Source organism: Nylanderia fulva, unplaced genomic scaffold, assembly GCF_048542155.1.
Source record: "Nylanderia fulva isolate GAGA-0341 unplaced genomic scaffold, ASM4854215v1 Scaffold6, whole genome shotgun sequence".
Lineage (NCBI taxonomy): Eukaryota > Metazoa > Arthropoda > Insecta > Hymenoptera > Formicidae > Nylanderia > Nylanderia fulva.
The window spans coordinates 843,945-868,028 of NW_028190698.1; the positions used below are offsets into that span (position 1 = coordinate 843,945).

The following is a 24,084-nucleotide window of genomic DNA, read 5'->3' on the forward strand; positions in this document are numbered from 1 at the left end:
GGTGACGTAACGATACATCGCGATTCTTCATACGAAATACAAACAATTCCGTAAAAAAATGTTTCAATATTTTGTTATGTCGGCTAAATACATAGTGTAAAAAAGAAAAATTCTTTATAATTATTCTAATTACTCACAAACATTTTTAATCTCACTTCAAACATCTTCATACGAAACACAAACGATTCCATAAGGAGATTTTTTAAAATTGCGTTGAGAGTCGGCTAACTCGATACGAATGCATCGCGTCGATCTCTACGGAGAAATCGAGCGATCGATACGGGTGACGTAACGATATATCGATGGAGTTGATCGATATATCGCCAACTTCACGGCTCGCCAGCAGTTTTATACAGCGCTGTCGTGCGCTGGCTCGTGTGTTTTCACTTCTACCATCCACGCGGATGGTCATCTGTCAACGGCAGCAGTCGTCTGTGAGAAATTCGAGCCGAGACCGCGCGCGAAACGCGAATCGATACAGCGATATCGCTTTCATTTTGTGACAGCTACGTGAAATCCTTCCCGCGACCATGGCTCTAGATCGGCCCTTATTCAACGTCTTGATCCTAAGTTTTGGATTTATGCTGGTCTTCACGGCGTTTCAAACGATGGGCAACATAGAGGTGAGTGTAGATAGTATAGTACATGTATCTATTATTATTATTACGATTACGTTACACTTCCGCGCATTTCCCTATGCGCAGTGCTTGAATATATAAGGTTCCAGCGCAACATTCCACAGAAGTGTATGTGTGTTTTGAATAATAATAAATTATGTCAATATATAGAGATAGAGAAAAATGTTATATATATTTTTATAACAAAATTTTAGAAATTTTTTGATATTTTTGAATAGTATTCTTTCAGAAATAAATTTGATCTATAAAATAAATAAGTGATTAAATGTTACACCATCGGTAATAATTGCTCGCCTTTTTCAATTTTGCATTTGCATTTTTTGCAAACTTGCATATTTGACGTATTTACTTATGTCCGCATTGAATATTATTAAATTGAAAACTCAAATAATCAAAATAAACTTAAGTAAAAAATATAAGAAATAATTTAATATTATAAGAAGATTTTTAAAAAGACATACGTGTGTATATAGATGTGTCTGTGCGTTTATTATGTTTATTTTTAAATACCTTCATTACGTTAGCGAGGAAAACACATTTTATGTTAATTTCGCATAATTATTTTTTAAAAATAATAAAACAATTAAAACATAGTATATATAATTTAAAATAAAGAAAGAAATATTAGTAAAAAAATACATAATAAACACACGCGTCTAGTTAAAATATTTTAATTTTTACAATCTCGAGAATAATGTTGGGGAGGAAACATTGTGATTTATAACACAATCTTCAATTCTCTCTGTAACATGCAAGCACTATCGAATTAATGGCACGATTGGATAATACCCGATGATCAACATTGTGATTTTGTGCTGCACGTCTGTGAACGTTTGATGACGAGCGAAATTTCAATTACGTTTAGGCATTATTCAAATGCGAGCAATTCATTTGAATTATTTTCGCATTTTTACACTCACTCGCTCTAATTTGAGGACGAAAATAATTTCGAAACGTGCGAATATCTAAATACAATTTAAATTCAGATTAAATAAATAACAGAAAAATTAATTTTCTTGAAATTAATATATATCTGGATATCAAAGTATTTGACTTTCGCAATTATTTGCATTATAACGCGACGAAGCGTTTGTATTAAATTGTTTTGCATTGTAAAATATTAGAAAGTACAGATCGGGGACATTACGCGCGTTATTAATCGTGGTTTAGAAAGTACTACAAAAGGCAAACAACTAACTGGTCACGATCTCCGGACTGGAAACGCCTCTAAATTCTACGATATCATTTTATCGGCTACTTTCGGCAGATTACAAAACGTATGATTTACGAAATACGTATATATTAAATACACTACAACCCTTTATAGAATCTCTTTTTCCCCAAAGATTAAGCAATGTTTGGGTCAGATCGTTGACGCTAAAAGAGCCTTGAGGTCAATTTTTTATTATTATTTGTACACCTTTTCTCATATTTCATTTATATATTTCTATATAGAATTTCGTCTTGTTTTTCTCTAACACTTCATTATATATCTTGATTATCTGAGGTCAAAGATCTATTATGTTTTCGGAGTATTGCACAGTATTTTTATGATAAAACTTTATACTTCAGCTTACATAATTTCCCCGGATATCTACCAATTCACAAGTGTTGTGTTCCGGCAAACCGCTGTATCTGTCAGTCATTACCAGCTGCGCATTATCTCTGCATTTTATAAGTGTCTTTAGATATTTATGAGCGATTTTTTAATAGCGCGAATAATTGATCGTCGCGGCGTACAATGATCTTTGTTCACCCGCTCACTATAATGACATATTACGTCTGATTAGCTTGCGAAAGTTGTCGCAGATTAGTCAGATATTTTATAGACAGAGACACAGTATAACGATAATATTTTTGCATCGTTCGTGCCTTAACATTTTTTCAATAAATAATGAGGAATCATGTTATTTAACTGTGAGAAGAAAAAAAATTAAATTTTGTAATAAAAGTTAATTATTCACGAAAATATTCCAAAGTAATTAAATTAGAAAATCTTCGAGTTTCTCTCTTTCAAACCAGAAATATTGCGTAATTTCGTTAAATCTTTGAAATACTCGTTTTGTAGAGTTTTTTTTATTAATTGAGCTTAATAGTATCTTAAAAACTTTTGCATTCCTGATTTAAAATACCTAATTTTTGGATATAATTTTTTTAAAATCATGTTCAAATTCATTTATCTGTTTGAAATAAAATTAGTTTAAAATTATAATCCTTTATATAAACTACAAATATTAAAGCGTTTCTCTAGACGATTCTTTATGACACATATTTTTTTGCATAACAGTTTTATTATCGCATTGATTGACTTACTTTGTATATTTAATCGTGAAAGGCTTAGCATATCGGTTACGTCAATTTTTTTCAAGAGTTAAGATTAATTAATCCTCTCTCTTATAGAAAGATATCGATATGTATGATGTAGATATATAAATTCGGTTTTGATTTTACTATTACAATCAATGTCACTTTTTATAAGAAGTTGCAGCTTGTTATCACATGTAAATATGATAATTAAATTGCATTTAGAAGAATTTTCCATTACTGATTGTCCTTCGCCTCATTATTTCATACGCATCAAATTAATAATTCTAGTGGGCTAATTCGATGTTAATTAGGAGTGCATTCTGCCAGATCGTAATCGGGTCATTATCAAATGGAAATTGGCAATCGTTCCTTATTCGATGACATCAATATTCTAATCGTAAATTATACGGGGTGTGGAATTAGAAAGAAGAGAGAAATTAAAAGTAAGAGGCTTCGTATCTTCGGATTGCCAAGTTTTACATTTTTCATCGTTTAGAATTTTTCTTCAAAACGAGAAATGAATCGGGGACTCTTTTAATTATCAAATTTTTAAAAATAGAACTGCTGATTTCACGGAGGTGGCGAAGGAGAAAGTTCGTGAGCGTTTATCAATGTGAAATGAATTACATACTAGATGTGCTCCATAATTGCATCCGCCAAAACCTGTCCGAAGTAACCGGTTCTCAACCAAATTTACGTTTTGTGTGTCCTTCGCCACGTGCAACTAAAAAAAAAACAAAAGATCATGATTTTAAGCTTACAAAGAATTATCCGAATTTTGTACAAAGTTCGAGATAATGCACGCCAGAAGAATCCTCGATCATTTCTTCCTCGCAGCTCAAAAAAAAAAAAAATATATAAATATAAAACAGTACGCCTTTCTCGGCTGATGTAACTATTCGAGGCACACAACTTAGTCTCCTTTCACTTTTAGGCTCGATAGGACGACATGAAAGCAAAAGGGGAAGGGATCGTAATGTTATAGTTATCTATATGACAATATACATTTGTCAATTATATATAATTTATGACTAATCTGTGATATTTTTAACTACCTGATAAATATATGTATATTGTGCAAATGCCCCTTAATAATTAAGTATAATAGCTTTAAAATAGTAGAAGCAATTTATAGAGCTCTTGTAATGTCGTTTAATATGCAAGATACGGAATTATATCATTACCGGAAGAGATAAAAGAGATAAGAAAATAAAATAATAAAAGAGTAATATAAATATACAATTGCATGCTATAATCTCGAATTTTCGCGCAATCGCACATATAATTAAATTAAATTTTACCTTTGAAGAAGATTCTGCGCAAAATATTTTATAAAAATTATTTTATCTTATATCATATAATTAAATAATTTATGTAGAAAATGCAAGTATACATAATTATTAAATGTAAAATGTTTCAGAATTTCCGCACTTTTTTATGTATAAATTCCTTCCTATTCTCGAAGTTATGAATTTGCAGAATAATTAGTAATGTAAGAGCAACGTAAACATCTATCTCTAATCTTCCAATACCACAACAATTTTATCGAACATACGTATCTTGATATATACTTTGCACCCGATTCTTAAAGAATCTCAAAATAAGGTTACAAAAATATTCGCTAATGAAATATGTCGTTATCTTACCGAAAATCCCATTTATTTATCGCTTACGTCATTATCTTGACATAGATCACTGCATTTACGCAAAAAAATATAAGTGATTGGTAACAAAATAATCAAGTTGTATAGGATAAGGATACAAATATTGTAACAAATAGATTTTAACTTAAAAATAATTAAAAATTTTAACATTTTATGTTACGACTTGTATCTCTGATATTATATTAATGTATTCATCATATTGCATTATTAGAAACGTATTACGAAAAGAATATTTATAACGAAACAAATATAACAAAATTACGAAAGAATACAAAGATATCTTTTTTTTATTTTTCTTTGACATCAGAATTTACTTGTATGGCCTATAATTTGTTGTTTAATAAAGTTATCGCTAACACGATAAATATTACGTTACCTATACTGATATGACTATTGATTACAAATTTTATTTTTAACGCCAACGAGATTTGATTATGTTGTTTATCATAAAATAATAGGTCAGAAATGAGATTAAACTATTACTTTCTCATAGATATATGAATAAAGTACAATTAAAATTATTGCACTTTCAATGCATTCGATCATATTCATGTCCTATACTTTATAGTTATATAGATAATTCTTATTTATTTTATTTTTAATAATATATCTGTCTTTTTCTCACTGTGTGAACTGATTATATTTATATAGCGTTTTTGAATCTTGTCTGAAAAATTTCTAATTTTGACAAATTCTTGCTGAAACATTCCACGTCATTATTTTTTTAAGATAACGGAATTTCAAAGAAATATAATGCTGATATTTCTAAAGCATTTATATTTTCAGATTATCCTTGGTTGAGATAAAAATATAGTCTTGTTTTAGTATGTAAATACAGAAAAACCAGTTTCAGACTTAAAATAAACGAGATACCGGAACCAGCATGAAATTCAATGCCAATTTTACTTTTTATTGGCATTTTTCGAATTCTTTTCTGTCTCTCATTTGATCACTTTCAATTTCTCACATTTATATGGAAATATAAAAATCTATAAAAATGATTGTCATTCGGAATATATTTTTCCGAGAGATTTTTAATTGTGTAAAAATATTCACATTTTTATAGAAAATATTTAAAATTAAATATTGAGATTAAAAATAAAAGAATACAAAAGAGATATAAATGTTCGCAGAAAAGAACTTAAAAATCAATACTCCAAAATTAATGTAGAAATTACGGAGAGTATATTTTCAGAGAAGAGCAAATCTTTTAAGAACATCTTGTATTCAAGACACAAAAGACAGTTTCTCTTTTCATTTGACATTTCGCGATAATTACCATTTGGCATTTCTAAACCGATGAATAAGTCGTCAGTACAAGAAAGCAAGTCTACAATAGTCTATTACAATGTCGCTACACAGTTATGTACATAATAATAACACCGGTTGAAAAAATGAGGGGAATTTGTTTATTTCCTGCAGCATCGAAAAGTGATTATTAAAGGATTCCCTGATATTCGTCAGTTCGTTCCAAGACCACAAGTCAGAATTTAATCCTAGATATACAATGAAGACAGTTAAACATGGTGGAGGAAACAAATACAAATTCCCTCATTTTTTTAAACGATGCTATTATTTTGCACATAACTATATATAGCTACGAATTTAAGAAAATATACATATATACTTTTCTTATCCGTAGAAAACTATTCTGACCAGCATCCAAAAGGACGACACCAGTTTCAACGCGGACGCTTACATCAGTCTAGCCATCATCTACGGCGTGTTCGCGACCTGCAACTGGTTGGCGCCGTCTTACATCTCGGTAACGGGTCCACGAATAGCCATACTCACTGGCTCCTGTTGCTACGTCCTGTTCATCGCCTCGTTCTTCTGGCCGCACGAGGGATTTTTGTATGGTGTATCAGCCGCCCTCGGAGTAGGCGCCGCCCTCATCTGGACCGGACATGGACAATATCTTACGGAGAACAGCGACAATGAGACGATGTCTCGAAACGCCGGTATATTCTGGGCGATTTTCCAGACATCGCAGTTCGCCGGCAATCTCTTCGTCTACTTCACGTTCAAATCGCCCGAGATTAATCCCGAGCAACGAACAATCGTTTTCGGCGTGCTGACCGGGCTTGCGGTGATCGGCACCGTTGTGCTGGCGACTTTGAACAGATCACCGCAGAAATTATCCCTGGGCGAAGCCGAGGGGGTGTCCAGCGCCGACAAGGAGCTACGGCTGCCGGAACCGAGGCGCAGGAAACCTCTGGAGGCTGCGTGGAGCGCCTTCGTAGACGCGATCGGACTCTTCCTCACGCCATACATGCTGCTGCTGTCGTTCACGTTCGTCTACACGGGTCTCGAACTCACTTTCTACTCCGGCGTTTACTCGAGCAGCGTCGGCTTCACCAAGGCCATGGGCGAGGATCGTAAAAGCCTCGTAGGCTTGTCCGGTATCTTCATCGGACTCGGCGAAGTCGTAGGCGGTGCCATCTTCGGCATCTTCGCGTCCAAGATATTCCGTAACTCCGGCGGCTGGCCGGTGGTGATCACTGGTTTATGCGTACATCTCTTCGCTTTCATCAGCATTTTCCTGAATCTGCCAAACGACGCGTCATTCATGGACACGGATCACGTGGGCTTCATCACACCCTCGCCGATCCTCGCGATGGCGGGCAGTCTCGCCCTGGGCTTTGGTGACGCCTGCTTCAACACGCAGCTCTATTCGCTGCTGGGTATCCTGTTTACCAAGGAGAGCGCACCGGCCTTTGCTCTTTTTAAATTCTGCCAGTCGGTTGCGGCAGCCATCAGCTTTTCGTACAGTACTTCAGCCGGATTGCACATACAACTCGCGGTATTGCTTGTGACTATATTCTTTGGTACGGCAGCCTTTTGTTATGTCGAATATAGGGCGAAAAAATCGAGAAATGAGATCCCGCAGGATATCGATCCAGCGCTGGTCGACACCATAAACAGTGAAGATTGATAGATTTAGTTAAACGCATTTTTTAGAATACGAAAATATATAGCGAGATCGAATACGAAAGATCTCGAAAAATAAGTATTGAACATTATCAAACACGAAAAATTGCGTTGAACAAAATTCATAAACTCAAACAAATCTTGAGGGAAATTATTTTAATATCATAATGTGACTAGATAAGATACCTTTGCAAATTTATATGATGCCTGAATTTTTCTCGGTTTATTAGAGACTTTGCAAATCGTATTGTAAATACAGTTAACGTTAATATTCACGTTTGATGTGAACAATGGCGAATTGACATGTTATTGCAAAAAGTCTATTGTATATAGTCAAACCCGTAAAAATATCATCATGTGATCGATTGTTATATATCGTCGTCTTCCAATTTCTATTTCTCAGCCTTTACTTTCAGAATATTGACGTATTTTAAATTGATATTTTAAATTAATTTCTCTTTTAAAAAAGCGATATATATACAAATGTTAGATGCATGCATATGCATCTATTTATTATAGACTCGATATTCTTATTATAAAATATTATATGTAAAATGCAAGATTTATCAATTGATACAATAATTTTAGTCTTATCATACACATGTTTAATTGCAATATTGAGTTTGCATATGCATGTGTGCGTGTGTGTTGTTAATTGCAATTCTCGCATCATTTTTGTAACGTACTGCGATTTTGATATTGTGACTAACTAGTCTGTAACACGAGTCTGCAAGATTCGCGTTTAACTAGTCCGGTATGCGACATTTACACCTAGAAACTCGATTAAATTATCCGATGATTAAATCCGATAAGGTCAGACATAAGGACTTGTTGATCGACGTTCACCACAAGTGTCGCGACAAACATATAGATTAATTGCGTATGTGTACAGAATATATAATTAAGTCACGTACTTTTACACAATTTCTCCATAAAAAAAATGAAAAAATGGAAAAAATGAAAAAATTTTTAATAGAAAATATAAAAAGTCCAATTTTTTAAAAATCTAATTGATTCAAGTAAAAATTGCATCAGACTGAAATTATAAAATGCGAAATAGCATACAATTCTTATTAAAGTTTTGAGATGATAAAATTTTTATAAAAATCTAATCATGCAACTCTTGCTATTCTTTATAAAATATCCAATATGCATTTATTTTTTCTTTATATTTTATTTTCATCTAATTGATCTTGGGTGTTTGAGCAATTTTGCTTTTAGGATAATGGAATTATGAAGACGCGATTAGAAATATAATTAATTACGATTGACTATTCTCGTAACAATTCAAAATTCTATTAAAGATATTCGATTGAAAAATATGTATATGAGACATTGTCATACTTTTAGAGGAATATTCGAATGCACCTTTGCCTTTATAATCTTTATAAAAGGAACTCAGCAAGTTGTTTCGTCCTTTATGTGCATATATTATAGTCTATGACATTCCTTAATATATAAATGCATACAGAAGTATGCGTAATATAGAATATTCCTTTTAAAAAACTGTTTCGCTCTATGAACATACGTACCTGATAAAGAATGATTACAATATATATTAAAAGCAATTCCGATTAAATAGTGATAATCGAAAATGTGATCATTATTGTTTTTTCATCGAATAATCTATAAATGAAGTTTTATGAAATATGTATATGTATGTATATATGAGTTTTATAATAATAGACAATATAGTGTATATATGAGATTGATGAATATTATTAATGACGATAATGATATTGTTGTTGCTAAATATATTTATAATATTGTATACTTATACATATATATTTTTTACGTCTTAACTCTCCAAATTTTCTTGTAAAAAATATCCGAAAGTGTTCCTTTCCTTACAAATATTAAATATATTATACAATAGCAAAAACTTGTGCTTGATATTGAATTTATGAAAGATTATAAAATTATATATATATATATATATATATATATATATATATATATATATTACAAACTTTGGTTTCTAAAATATTTCTATGTAATTAGTTCATTAATTAAATTCTTTTCTAGTTGTTTAATACATTGTTATGTGAAATAATACAATATGAATTAATTATATATGTAATCTTCATATAAATAATTCGTACCTGTCCTTTTTAATCATCAAGTTGACAAAGAGCAGCCACACCTCTGTTAATCCAGTGTGATTCGTTGATATCCGTTGGAATCAAAATAAACAGTATAAAGTTGGAGGAATGTCCAGTAGTAGCCAATACACCACGCCTAGCGCTTGTTTTGTACACTGGACAATAGTAGACGTCTCTTATGTCGAATTTAATTTTGATGCCGGGTTTTAGCCATATAACGGGTAGCAAATCGAACATTATTTTAGGCTTAGATTCGTCCAGCAGTCTCGTCTCTCTGTTCCACCGAGCTCCTTCCAGAAAGAGACCCTGAGGGAAATCATCGCAGATTAAAATAAATCGCTAGTAAAAAGTTTAATATATCTAAAACGAGAATGCATCATCGCAAAATAATAGTGTAAAATTTCAATTCAAAATTGGATTTTAATTAAAAAATTCTAATGTAGGAATTAAATGTTATAACGAAATTTTTTACGTACGGCAATGTAAACTCCATAAGAAGGAGCAGTATCGACGTTCGATTCGAATTGGGTGATCTCGAATTCAAAATCCAGCTGATCGATCGGTATCTTATGCTTGCGAGCGTAATTTTGCAGCACCGCCGTCAAAAAGGATTGCGTAAAAAAGAAACCGGATATCCAGAACACATTCGGTGCATCGTGGTCGATCCAATTTTGCACAAATTGCAATCTCGCCAACAGATCGATCACGTAGCTACCAAGTGGCTTCAAGGAGGGATACGACTTCCTATCCCAAGCGCGCGGCACTTTGCCGATGCTCATGCTAACGTAGACTTCTTCCAATTCCGGTGACATCAGGATCTGTCCTCTGATGGCCTTTCGCACGTTATCCAATGTTTCTTTGATGACCTCGGTGAGCTCGTTGAATTTGACGAGTTCTTGACGCAAGACCGTGTTCATACTGTTCATATAGAGTACCGGATATTTGTTCGACACGGACTCAATATCGAATGGTGGCCGCATCTTTGATAGAATCTCACCGGCTAGAGCGAAAACCACTTCGTCCGTGTCTCTCTCGACACCTAAAAAATGTGAAAATAGTTGTTACAGAATATAATTGCATTGTGAAAAGTAGGGAAAAGAAAATAAAGAGAAAAAATCTAAAATAGATATTCGTGTGTTCGTTTACTTGCCTACTCCGCTGATTTGAGGCTGAGTCAAAAGTGCACCAGCTAAGAGCTGCATTGCTTCCCGATTGTCCTTCGCTATGTCCGCGTTCTCGTGTAAACCAAAAACTTCTGGCATTTGATTGATAGGTAAACTGCGAATGTATTTCAGACATCCTTCGTAATCGGTATCTTCTGGCATATGATAAATTTCGCTCGGAGAGAAAGAGTATCTGGATAAAAAAAATATAAATTATATAGAATATGAAGAAAAACTTCAAAAAATTCAAAGACATATTATTTAACAAAAATTTGTAGTTTTTTCTTAAGAAAAAAATTGATCTTTCTTTTAACTTTTTTTATATTTAATGTAAAATAACTTTGATTCGGGATTTTTTAATTTTATTTAGAGATAAATCTCTTAAATAAAAAAGTGAATTTTCTCGTCTATTTTTATTCAGACTTGGATTTTATTTGTGAAAAAAATTCAACTTGTTCAAAGAATTATTTAAAAATGTTTTAATTCTGTTAAAAAAGAGTACATATTACCCTGCTCTTATAATAACTTCAGAATTATAAAAATTCTTCAGCAACGAATTCAGCAGGCGTCTATCTTTATCATCGGTCACCCTGCCTCCATAATTGCATTCTCCCGTCAGATAAATGAGTGCGTCGAAAGGCACTTCGTCGTAATCATTTAAAAATAGCTGGAACAACAAGATAGTACATTATAATACAATTTAATTTTATTATAATAATAATATCCATTAAATTAACAAAAAACTGCTGGTACGTACTTGCAATTGTAGAATACTGATACGCAAATCGGACTCGTTAAATTCGTAGGGTATGTTCCAACCGAGCGGACCAAAGCTCCGTCTCTCCTGCACCACCGCGTGGAAGAAGCACAGAGAGAACAACAATTTTCTCCATTCTACCGTCTTCGTGCACTCGCGAAAGAATTTCGGATCCGATATGGGATCGTTCAGGTAACTCCGCAGCAGATTGTTCTTCAGCCCCTTCGGCGGTTCGTTCGTCATCTTCACCCCGTTCTGCAGTATCGACACCGGGAATCCTTTGGACGGATAACTGGTCAGCCATAGCCGGAAATCACGATGCGTGTTCTCGGGCACGATGACCTCGTCACATATCCGATCGAGTTCCTTCATCCACGAGACGGCGAGGTGGCAGTTTTGCAGAATGACCCACTCGCCGCTCTTGATGCCTCTCTCGATCATCCCGGTCGCAATAGGACCTTGACCTTGACCTAATGAGATCGTCATGAGATTCTTCCTCGAGATTCCACGCTCCTCGGCGAACCTTATCAGACCGGCCATCGGGTCCGAACCAGGTGAGAGCACGAAGATGAGCGGCGTGACGTTGTTCGAATCATCGTACGAGCTCTGAAGATCGAACGGCGGTGGTTCCATGAATGGTGCACCTATATGATGAATGATGAACGCTTGAACAGCGGCTACCACCTTGTCCGTCCTCACGCATCTCAAAATCACGAGTTTCCTCAAGCTCTCGATCTCGTGCTCGAAGGGTGGCGGAAACGGATGCTCCTGCGGATTAGTCAGATCGTAATACGTTTTCCATTGTGATATGCTGGACTGGAAGGACTCCTTCAGTTTTTCGAGACCCGGTAAAAGGCTGGCTCGCACGACTTCAGACCAAGATTTGTCGGACAACCATGAGGGATCGGGATTGGGATAAGGATTATCGAAAGCCACTCCGCCCGTCAATAAAAACACCCAGAGATCCTCTTCCAATTTACGAGCGGCACGTAGCAGACCGGCGCAGAGAACCAAGGAAAATATCAACTTGTCCTTTTCAAACAAAGATCGACATACATTTCTATAAATGCTTGCGGTGAAGTATGAATTGAGACTTTTCATTCGCGTTTCCAGATTATCCGACTGTTCGCTATTAGCTATTGCCGTGATGTAGAGATACAGAAACCACGGTAGGGAGTACTGGTACATGGGATCAATATTGGCTAATTCGGAGATGCAAAAAAAGAGAACCGCTCCGTGCTTCGAGACCGGCTGGTAACCATTGCGAGCTTCATCTATCTCCGCTGAAGTCTTCACCGCGATCTCTTGTTTCGCCTCAATGTCCTCCGACAGCATCTTCGAAGTCGAGAGTATCTTAATAGCAGTCTCGTCTTCAAGTATGTTGCCTTCCGATGTCGTGAGAACTTCCAAGATCTTGTCCTCAATCTCCTTCAAGATCTTCCGGTTGTTCGCGCCTTCCACTATCAATTGATTTTTCTTCTCCTCCAAAGTCGGTAACTCCTTGGCTACGACTATGCCCAACAATTGATCCTGCAGACCTTGAAGCGTAATCATAAAATTCAATAGAGTTACCTTTACCGCGATCTCGGGCAGGTAATGCGGATTTCGAAGACGCGTGGTGATGTAGAATCGAAAATTCGGATTGTACTCCAGTACCGTCTCACCGAACTTCATATACAGCACTCCGCGCTGCTTGTAAACATTCTTCAGCAATACAGATTCCAAAATCGCGTCGATCTCTTCTAAAATGTTCTCCAATAACACTGGAGTTCCTAGCTGAATGGCAGCCTCCATCACTCTCACATAATTGGGATCCGTGAGTTTGATCACCGCCAGCTTGTTTCGCTTTTCCATGTTTTTCACCCATTTGTTCGCCTGATTCTGTGGATCGATCATGAGCGGCCAGCGATCGGCATGCTTCACGATTATTCCGTTTTCCACAGAGAAGTTGTCGGCCGGTAATCCATAAATGGTCCACCCTCTGATCTCTATCGGTTCGCCCAATATGTCGATCAAATTAAACCTGGTACCACAAGGTATAGCTGCTTCCACGCAAGAAGCATGCCATTGGCTGATCAATTTGTTTCTATATTCCACCGTGAACGCTCCCAGATAAGCCACGATCCCAGAAGATAGTAGAACATCCCCGATGACGTTACCTAGACTGGCGCCCAGTTTACCGGCAGTCTCGCTCCATCTACTCTTTTCGCCGCTGAGACCACCCAGCAGCTTTTCGGCTCTTTCTAATTTCTGTCTGCAATAATCGATCTGATCCTCGAGGTTCTTCTTCTCGCGCATACATTCGGCGAACTCGTCGTTCAGGGACTGTAGCTTCTGCGTTACCTCTTGCAGTAGATTCCTCTTCTCGTTGAGCATTTCCATCTGCGCAGCCAGCGCTGCTTCGGCTTCCGCCAGCATCGCTTTCTTTGGCGCGACGACTTTAATTACACGATCGTACACTTCCATGGCACGTACCCACTTACAGAGACCCTCGCAGGCGGTGGAGACCTTCTTAATTGCTTCCGGCTGGAAGCTCCGATCGTTTATAAATTTTTCGCGAATGCGCTTCATGTATGCGGGAGGTATGTTGTCCTTGTCGAAGTTCTTCAGATTCTCCAAGAATTTCATGTCGCCTAGCAGCTTGATCGACGCGGGCCAGTAATCATCTACCATTTGGCCAGTCGGATCCTGAACTCGATCCGGCTTTACGCCTTTCAGGACACAAACTGCCTCCATCACCAATCTAACGCCAGCCGGCGGACTCTTCATCGCTTTCACGATCGTGATGTCCGCAGGTTTTAGGGTATCTAATGCCGCCAGGGCAGATTCCAGTGCTGGAGTAGCCTCTGCCAGGTCGCTCTCACAATCATCTTTGATGGCTTGAGCCGCTGCGGCTGCTTCGTTCGCTAAGGCCTCGTCCGCTGCTACAATTTCCTTCTTTGCTTCCACGTTGACGGTGTCCTGTTCGATTCGAATCATCAGTTTGTCACTCAGTTGCGACTGCGCCAGTAACTTGGGCTGCAGCCGTTGTAGCTCGTCCTGCATGATCGCCACCTGGCCAGCAGCAAAGTCCAGCTTTTCCAAACCAGTCTCGTAGCGATTCTGTTGGATAGTGATCTGCTCAATCTTTTGTCCGTACAATCTATACAGGGATTTGATTAACTGCAGAAAACTCGTGGGTGTCACATAATATCGTCTGCCGTACGTCAAGTAGTAATCCTCGCTCGTTATGGAGACACTTGTATGGAACTGCTTGCAAATTTGCACGCACTTTTCTCGCAATTCCGAGCTAATATCTAAATCCCTCAATGACATCCTGGCTACTCTCTCGAGGGCATCTTCCGGCCACAATGTAAACCAATCGATGGTGCAGCAATTGATAAGCGACGGAAACATCCTGAGACGATTTCGAAATGCCTCGCCTATCGGTGACATTGTCAAAATTATATGAAGATTTTTCTTGATCCTTTCAATGAAGAGATTGTAGAGCGCCATTGGTGTCGTTTCCAGTTTTTTACTGCCGCTAGCGTCTCGTGCCACAGTCATCATTTTATCCAATATTTCGGCTTTCTCTTCTACCGCGTACAGATTAGGCACGTCTGCAGTATTCAAGATCATATTGATATCCTCGATAAAGGATTCGTCCTTGATTTGATGATCGCCAAAGATAAAGACGGTAGGTTTGCCGTCGCAGCCGACACGCAGTAACAAGTGCTTCAGATCTTCCCGCCATTCGGGTGTTTCATAAGTCTTCGTAATCTCGATCTGTTGTATCACATATTCGCACATGCTAGTCGCCAGTCTGGCACAAGAATTGCGACCGGAGCCGCCAACTCCAACGAGCAGGGCATGACCATTATCCTGCAGTAGCACACGAGATATGCGAGAGACGTGTTCGATGGCGTATCGAAACAGTACCAGGTTCATTGGCGTCTGCGAAACCGCGTTATATTCAGCCAGATAGTAATCCATCTTCTCCTGGAGATCATCTAGATTCGTTATTTCATCGTATATTTTAGGATCCGCATCAGGTTCGATGTAATTGCCGAAGAATAGATCGCAAATGTGAGAACTGGCGATCATCTTTTCGTTCGGTTTCAGTAAATTGACGAGCACCTTGTCCAAAGGCTGGCGCAACTTATCGTAACACGTGTGTCGCATCATCTTAAATAACGTCTCACGATCCGTGTCATCTATCAGTCTGTCGTGAAAAACTCGATATACCTCATGAATCCACAGTCTAATAAGTTTGTCGGGGTCTTTCATTCTAACGGCTGGCACGAGAAGCACGCCGCCGATAACCCGACTAAAATCACGCAGGTTAAACTTGTAATGACTCTTCGACGGTATCGGGAGAAAGTTTTTGATGGCCCCAAGAAACACATCCAAGGTAGCGCTCACCATCATTTTGCTCAGCCGTGAAATCTCCGCGACGAAGCCCTTTGCGAAGTGCCAGTCGAGAATTGACGTGAAGATCTTAGTCATCGTGGCTTCCTCGAAGGAATCAATGCCGATTACGTGCATGTGGCGAGTGAGTCTCGGCGTTACAACGTTCGAGCCGCCTCCAGGTGGTATCATAGCAGCGATTAGCAGAATATCCACCAAATACAGAATCGAGGTATCCTTCGGATCAAACCAGTAGCCATGATCTATCCATTGACGAAGCAGCTCTATTGGCGGTTGAGCCCCGTAGATTTCCACTTGTGGCATGCTGAGATCATCTACGAACAATACGCATTTCTTCCCCATAGCGGGACCGTAGACACCTTTTCTTCTTCTATCCAACTTCGACATGACTATCTCTTGTGTTAATGGTGCGTTCGTACGGGCGCTGAAGTTTATAACGTTTTCCAGGAATTTCTCCCGAGGCAATGACATAAGGTAATTCAATACGATAGCGGACTTGCCGGTACCAGTTGGACCCACAAATAAAAGCGGAATCGATCTGTGCATAAATTGTTTGATGAAGAAATGCTGAATAGATGTCTCGGTTGTCTGGATGATCAGTTCACTACTCTTCGCCGTTGCTGGTAAAGATGCCTAAAAAGATATATACAATATATTAAATGTTAATTTCTTATTTTGTTCTAGTTCTCTCTGTTTACTCTCTAAGTTTATATTTCAGTATTATTGTTATTATATTATATATATACACATATGAAATATATAGGTATATATTATATATTATTTAATTATATCAAAATTTTTTAAAATTATTAAACATAAAAGTTGAACATCTTTTCAAATATTTTCATTCGTTCGATACATGCGTTTATTTATTTGAATACCTGTTGCATAGTATCCATCCAAGATATCCAGCAGCCGTTGTTCTTTTTATCGTAAATCCAATCGTACACCATACCTTTATCAGGGAAGATTTGCTGCTTAGTCAGCTTGAACACCTTTGGTTTAGGATATTCTTCGATATTACCAAGTAACAGTTTTCGTAGATACACGTCGAAGATTTTTCTGCTGTCGCTTATTAATGTTGAGCACATGCCCCAAACTATGCTGAAGAGTAATACGCACTGAAGCCAGACTGTACTCACTTGCGTTTCATCTGCTAGCATCATGCTGAATACTCTGGTAAAAGACTGTTGCATAAAAATATATTAAAACACATAGCAAATTATATATATATCACAACAAATTTTTCTATTAATTAAAATCAAACTTTTTAGAAACTATATATAATATCAATTTCAGCTTTTAACACCGTATATAATAATGCAACAAATTAAATATAAATTATAAAACGTCAATATTACTTACCAGAAACATATGCAATTCCGATGTATCGATGAAAGTCTGACACTTATATTGAATAAAATGCAATATCGGCTGGGTCAGCCATTCTATCAGTTCGATGACGAGCTCGTATTGTTCAAACAATAATTTCTCCTTGAGATGCTTCTTGTAGGATTCGAGAATAGGTCGCCAGCCCAATTGAGAAGGCTCCATGTAAATCATGCCGCATCTGCTGACAGTGGCTGGTGAGGCGTGCTCGAGATCAGCCGGCTCGAACAACATGCTCATCTTGACGGACATCTGTATAATTTCGCCGGACATTAAGCAGAGCTTCTTGTTGTCGTCAAGCACGGTGTTCATGCTCTCAATCCAGATCGCGTCTACCGGACCGTCAAATACGATCCACTTGCGCTCTAGCGAAGTGGACTGCGCGTATTCGCGAAAAGTGTTGGCCAGCACACCATCGCTCCATTCGTGCGAGAACGGATCAAAGCTACCATATAGTTGTTCCAGCGTGATGGCTTTCGGATTGATCACTCGATAAACCGTACGGTTTTCTCGCATCGTGGCTTTTCGTATACCCGACAGATCACCCAGGGCGTCGGCCAACGTTTGATAAGCCTGAGTCTTCCCGCCCAAAGCCATGCCGACGATCATCAGACCGTGTCGTACACGTATCATCTCGTAGATCTGCACAATCTTCTCCAAGTACCAATCGGTAGCCTGTAGATTTCGCTTCCCCAGGTTCACCTTCAGCATGTCTATCAGTTCCTCGCGTTCTGGTTGAGGCAGCTGTACATCCGGGAAGAGATCTGTGTAGATGCCATTGAAGAGAGAAACGTCCTCGGAGAGAAACTTGGGAAGATTGACATCCACGATGGCGCGAAGGACCAGGATGGACTCGTCGCGTTTCGGATATTTGAGTTTCAGATTACCGGCCGCTATCAATACGGTCTTGACAGCTCGCATACCATAATCGTAGTGATTTTGCGAGCTCAGTTGCTCGGAGCACAATTTGTAGGTGTGAACGATTTTCTCAGCAAGATTCTTGGCGTCCGTGAAGCCGTACGAGTACAAAGTGATCTCACCGATCATGGCGTAATCCGGTACCATCATCGCCACCGTTCGGAACAGGGCCTTCAAATTGTCAGGCAGTTCCTGCCGACCGGCATAACCCGGATTCATCGTTATGATGACGTTGCAAGTGGGATTCAGCTTCAACTCGGTGCCTTCGAACACAAACTTATCCAATTTCATGCTTATAGCCATCTGTATCGACAGTATCTGTTGCGCGATCACGGACAACACTTCCAAATCGATCCTGTTGAATTCGTCAAAGCACGCCCAGGCTCCGGATTGCGCAAGACCCTTGAAAAATTTGCCCATCGCTTTGTAATTCAGTCCTTCGGAGCAGTTGAACACGACGCATTGCTTGGCTACGGCCTTGGCGAGATCCTTGGCTGTTTCCGTCTTGCCGGTGCCTGCAGGTCCTTCTGGTGAACCGCCAAGATTCAATTTTAATGCACCCATCAAAGTCCTATAGCATCGATCCGTCAGCGGCGTGATTACCAATCTGGATGTGTTACCGAGATACTCGAAAGCATACATGATATTAGTTGTAATCATAGAAACGGTGATACAATCGTCTAACCAATAATAGCGTAACTGCGCTATCCAATTAAAGTCCAAGGGATTGTCTACCCGCTTGTCTATCAACAATTTCACCACGTCTCGAGCATGCACGTCTATTACTATTAGGGCGTTCAACGTTATCCTGGCACCTGGTTCCAATTTGCCGCGTACAAGCGATACGATATCTTTTATTTGATCGTTGCATTTTTGCAAATAGGATGCTGTAGAGCGATCCTCGAAAGATTCGTACACCTCGCTAGTCCAGTGTATCTGACTACTGCAAATGATAATCTGACCGGGCCACGAAAGCACCCATTCCTCGCGTATGGCGTCGAAGTAAGCAATTATACTTTCCTCGGCGATGTCGCGCAGCGAGATCATCATGAGTTCCTCTACTTGGCACAGCCATCTCTCAACCATACCTTTCGCATCGGCAGGGTAAATCTTACCGCTCAGAGGTACGTACTCCTCTTCGGCCGACACCATGCCAATAATCTCCTCTTCCTTGGTGAAGCGGAGCTTACTGATGCCTTCGAAGCACTTGCGCAGATGAGGTTGCACTCGCTGCGGATCTTTGGTCTCAGATAGAATTTCCAGCAGCTCGTCATTTGATAGGAAAAAGAATCGCGGGAAGAACAGACGTTTCTTCTCCAAATAATCGTTCAGACCCTTCTGGATCTCCTCGAGCAGCGAGTTGCAGAGCTTGAGTTCCTGCAGCATGTTCGGCATCGCGGTAGCATCGATCACTCGTTTATTATCCAGAACGTACAACATGATGTTACGCCAGGTCTTATCGATTTTACGAAAATTCCTCGACTCGGTCGGCATCTGACGCAAAATATCCTCGCTGCTGAATATTGGTTCCAGATACATCCACGTGGACTGGCAAAGCAGCCACTGATCGATGATATCTTGCATCATTATCAGCTTCTCCTCCCACTGCTGCATCTCTTCTTCGAATGCCTTCACAAAAGGGGAACCACGCATGGTTTGCGCCTTGAGTATATGATCATCAAGCAACATCTGTATGTCGTCCACGGCGGTTAATATGGATACACCGGTGTCGCGATAAAGAGTTAATTCGAAATACACTTCTTGCCATTCTTCTTTCATCTTCTGCAGGTTTCGCTGCAGAGTGTATTCCTTTGTGGCCGCCGAAGCTATCTCCTCCAACTTGGCGATATAAGCGGGTAGACCGTACTCGATCATCTCCGACAGACTGCTGGTATCCGTTGGTATTATTGTTACGTCGACGATTTTGCTAATTGTTTCCCAATGTCGAGCTTGTAGGCCCGGCGTGCAGATAGTTTGCAACACTGGGATAAATTGTCGGAATTTTTCCACTTTACCGCGCACCATTTCGGCAACGCGTCTCGCGCCTGGTACCTCTGTAAGCACGCGCGAAAGTTTATACAGAATTCGCCATGTGTTTTCAGTCTCCTCGCGCACTTGCTCGGCGTTTAGACCTACGAACGGGCCGTAGAACCATTTATCGTAGTTTCGATGAAAATCTAGAGCGGTGTGCCAGAGCTTGTCAAAGGTGTCCACCGTACTAGACATAGTCGGCAATTCCATGTACGGACTCAGCTCCATGTCGAGTAATCCCTCCTCTTCGTTAATCTCCTCGGCTTCTTTACGTATCTCCGCCATAGTCGCGGAGATTTGCTCGATCTCCTCCACGGCCTGCTCCATTTCCTCCATGGTGAGAACGGGCGGATCCTTTCGTTTAAACTGCTCAATTGCCTGTTGCATCGTAATTATCTTTTTCTCGAAGGTGTCTCGTCTTGTGCGAAGCAACGTTTCCAAGAAATCTTTTCTCATGGTCAATCTGTTGCTTGCCAGTTCCATCACAACTTCCATCTCCTTCGGCCAAGTAATGGTGCGTGAGTTTAAGTGAATGTCTTCGTCGGAGAGTGGCTGGTGATCAAAGAGGAACAGCGTCAACTCGATCGAACGCGTTAATCGTCTTTTCAGATTAAACATCGTCGTATCACGGCTCTCACATAGATAATTGTACAGTTCCACCACCTGCTGCGTGGTTTCTGGCATCTTCGAGATGTTCTCCGCTATCTCATCAAAGATCGAGCACAATTCGCGATTGTTGACTCGTAGTTCATCCGCGAAGAAATTGCATATTCTACTTCGAAGCGTATATAGAATTTCTCTCATTGTATCGTTTACAGCACTGCAATCGATTTCGATCATGTTCAGCGGAATCTATTGTAAAACAAAATAATTAGATAAAATTATTATTAATTCATATAGGATTATAAATCTGTTTTTCTTCTGAAAATTAATTTATTGGTTCCAAATGAGACTATTAACTGTATTAATTAATAAAATTAAAAATACTTTTTAAATTTTTTAGTTATAAAAAAATTGTGTTTTCTCTCGTAAAATTCAAAATTTAATTATAAAAACTTACTTTACATCGAAACATATAAATCTCTTTTCGCAGAGTGTCATATGCCTTTATTTGTTGCTCGAAATCTCGCAATAACGGTACCGGCTCCAATTTAAAAAAATTATCCAATTTTTTTTCAGCTACGCCGCTCGTAATATAAAGCAAATTCTCATAGCATTTGAGGTAACTATCAGGACCACTTGTATGCTTAGTGATCACATCCAATACATCACTGATGACATTCAATACCTGTTATAATGAGAGGACAAATATGCGTTATTAATATTCATCATACTACTTTTATATTTTTGTATTATAATACAATATAAATTACCGTATCTTCAAAGCGCGAGATGGGAAATAGATAAGTTTTCTGCTTTAATTCCGGAAACAGAATGGTTTCAATCTTAGGTATTGTAGCGCTCACTTTAATGATCTTGTCGAAGCATCGTGAGATGATGGTGTGTAACTCCAGAATGCTCGGTCTGCAGCGCAGTTTCGTCGTGAAAAGTTCCGGTTCCACCTTCACTGTTATGAAAGGAGTTCTACAATATAATTCGTATCGTTTTTAAATTCACTAATAAATTGACAAAAGCAATATTTTACTGCACAAAAAAAACCATCGATTCTTACTCGAGAAACACGAGTTCCTCGTAATCTCCTTCAAATGCATTGCCAGCTCTGTATCGCATGAAGAATTCCCTAACGTCTTCCAGCGTTTCCGTTATCATGATTCGCAGTTGCTTCGATAATAGAGAATTTACGCTGCGAAAGTATTTCTCGATCATCGCGGTGGACGCGTCCGAATGCATCTCAAAGTATTGCGACCAAACGTATTTCTTCTCGAGAAAAATTTCTGCTACGTCGGCCAGCCATTCCTTAATGAGAACGTCGGTGGCAGCGGTACATAAGGCATTTAATTTCGGCTCGATTTCCGCAGCCGGAACGGGAAATGTGCCGAAATCTTGCATGCGAATAATTCTTATTTGGCGATATCTAAAATAAACAAGATTTTTATTAATTCAACAAGAAAAATAAATATTTTATTTATATTTTCCATTAATTATAAGTATTACTTTAAAACACGGAAAGATAGGAAATATTATTTTTCAACTGATTAATCTTACTTTGAAAACCATAGATCGCGAATGTCCCTCAATATCGTATTTCCGATAAAAAGACAGTGTCGTATCGAATGATTTGCTGTGACTTTGGATTGATGCCAAGGTACCGGTGAACGAATGCATAAAACAGGAAATTTGAGAGGCAGAGTTTTGATAGATAAACGTTCTCGTTCATCGGAATCCATCAGGATATAATCCACTATCGCACTGCGAAGGCTTTCCTTATAATCATTGATTATTTCCGGTTCCAAGTCTTTTGTTATTTTATTGAAACTGTAAAATACACATTTTTATTTAATAAAGATATCCTATGAATTCATCGCAATTGTTAAAATTATTTTGAAAATGAATTAAAATAAATTGAAAATGATTTAAATTGTTCTAACTTTACACTGCTAGGTTCTTCGTTATTTGTATATGATGAGAAACATACTCACTCTTCACGTTCCTGCAATTTACCAATAATACGTCTTTTTGCCGCATCAATATTAGCATAGTCGTATGGTTGTAAATGATGCTCGCTTATGCAGTAATCTCTGAGATAAGCTACTTTAGCAACATCCTCGGCTGTGACTATTCGTCTCTGTTCCTTATCAACTGCCGCTGTTAGTTCGGTCAATTGTTCGTCGACGGATTTCGGAATTTCTGCCTCGACGTAAGATACAATCTGCAATATGATGCTATTTCTGCTATATATTTGTCAGATCAATTAAAAATGAGATTTGTATTTTTTTCAAAGTATTTGTGAGATTTACGAACAACAAAATTCTTACCTCTCGATCCAATTTTCTTTTCATTATTCTCCCCTCATGTATGGATAACTCTCTTTTCTTCAAGGCTTTCGCCTTGTGTCTTTTCTTCCGCAACCATGTGCCGTCTGCTAAATCCTTCAAACTGACTATATTTTCCGGCAGGGAAGCGCGTTTTTTCTCTGCCACAGCGGCTCTTCGTTGAACCTCTTCGTTGTGTCGTTCTATAAGAATGCGAGGCGGAGCCGCAAGCACTTTGTCAACACTGAAAGGATAGGATGGTGCAGGTTTGACTTCACGTTTCGTTATAATCCTGGCCCGATAAGGATATGCACCGGGTGTAAAAATACTGCCTATACTGTCAGTAGGTTTCGCATAACTGTGCCAGTGTTTGTACGGAACAGTTTTCGTCCATGAAGACTCTTGTAGTAATTTCGGCTTCTTCATGATCTGCAATGCTTTCGATGTTTCTGGCGATGAATAATCCGCATAATCTGCTACTGCTGCGTCTACCTTGTCCAAGGTTCCACATGTTTCCTTTTCTTCAGTCATCCTTGTCATTCGAATTTATATATCAAAGATATGAAGGCAAAATTATGCGTAAAAACGATAAGCAGCTTCTCTAATCACTATTAACAAGTATTGCAAATATTGTCTTCCATTTTATCTCATTATGCCATTGCTTGATACTTCTATTCTTAGAAAAAGTATGAATAAATTTTCAGCTAAGAACTAAGTATGTATCTATATCTCTCAATACAACTTATGGATCTAAAAACTGTCAAGTAACAAAAATGTAAAAGATAATACCTTCTTACTTCTTAGCTCATATCTAATATGTTACACACACATATTTATATCACGT

General features: G+C 38.4%; 2 protein-coding genes across 4 annotated transcripts; one reads left to right on the forward strand and one right to left on the reverse strand.

The window, feature by feature from the left end:
• Positions 1-210: 210 nt before the first annotated feature.
• LOC114944505 (UNC93-like protein MFSD11) lies at positions 211-9,317 on the forward strand. The gene is made up of 2 exons (XM_029320436.2): positions 211-623; positions 6,252-9,317. Exons 1-2 carry the CDS (start codon positions 531-533, stop codon positions 7,542-7,544), a joined length of 1,386 nt encoding a protein of 461 aa, XP_029176269.2. The 5' UTR covers positions 211-530; the 3' UTR covers positions 7,545-9,317.
• On the reverse strand, positions 2,884-24,078 carry Dnah3 (dynein heavy chain 3, axonemal). Of its 3 annotated transcripts, XM_085487743.1 has the most exons (14): positions 23,244-24,078; positions 22,908-23,137; positions 22,474-22,743; positions 21,980-22,342; positions 21,681-21,891; positions 21,368-21,595; positions 17,335-21,159; positions 16,851-17,156; positions 11,563-16,602; positions 11,315-11,472; positions 10,793-10,998; positions 10,119-10,681; positions 9,643-9,948; positions 2,884-3,669 (listed from the first exon to the last, which is right to left on the reverse strand). In XM_085487743.1, exons 1-13 carry the CDS (start codon positions 23,778-23,780, stop codon positions 9,652-9,654), a joined length of 12,234 nt encoding a protein of 4,077 aa, XP_085343869.1. In that variant the 5' UTR covers positions 23,781-24,078; the 3' UTR covers positions 2,884-3,669; positions 9,643-9,651. The 3 variants fall into 3 exon arrangements, with proteins under 3 accessions (XP_085343869.1, XP_029176267.2, XP_085343870.1); XM_029320434.2 differs by lacking the exon at positions 2,884-3,669 and having other exon boundaries at positions 9,520-9,948; XM_085487744.1 differs by lacking the exons at positions 2,884-3,669; positions 22,474-22,743; positions 22,908-23,137; positions 23,244-24,078 and having other exon boundaries at positions 9,520-9,948; positions 21,681-21,874; positions 21,980-22,083.
• Positions 24,079-24,084: the final 6 nt, after the last annotated feature.

What these genes read in the sequence shown, in the direction of transcription:
- LOC114944505 (XM_029320436.2), top strand. Translation starts at nt 531, where the DNA reads ATGGCTCTAGATCGGCCCTTATTCAACGTCTTGATCCTAAGTTTTGGA. An exon ending in AAACGATGGGCAACATAGAG is followed by an intron (nt 624 to 6,251) that starts GTGAGTGTAGAT and finishes TCTTATCCGTAG; the next exon opens with AAAACTATTCTGACCAGCAT.
- Dnah3 (XM_085487743.1), bottom strand. Translation starts at nt 23,780, where the DNA reads ATGACAAGGATGACTGAAGAAAAGGAAACATGTGGAACCTTGGACAAG. An exon ending in GAGGAACTCGTGTTTCTCGA is followed by an intron (nt 21,892 to 21,979) that starts GTAAGAATCGAT and finishes ATTATATTGTAG; the next exon opens with AACTCCTTTCATAACAGTGA. An exon ending in CGGAATTGCATATGTTTCTG is followed by an intron (nt 17,157 to 17,334) that starts GTAAGTAATATT and finishes TTTATGCAACAG; the next exon opens with TCTTTTACCAGAGTATTCAG.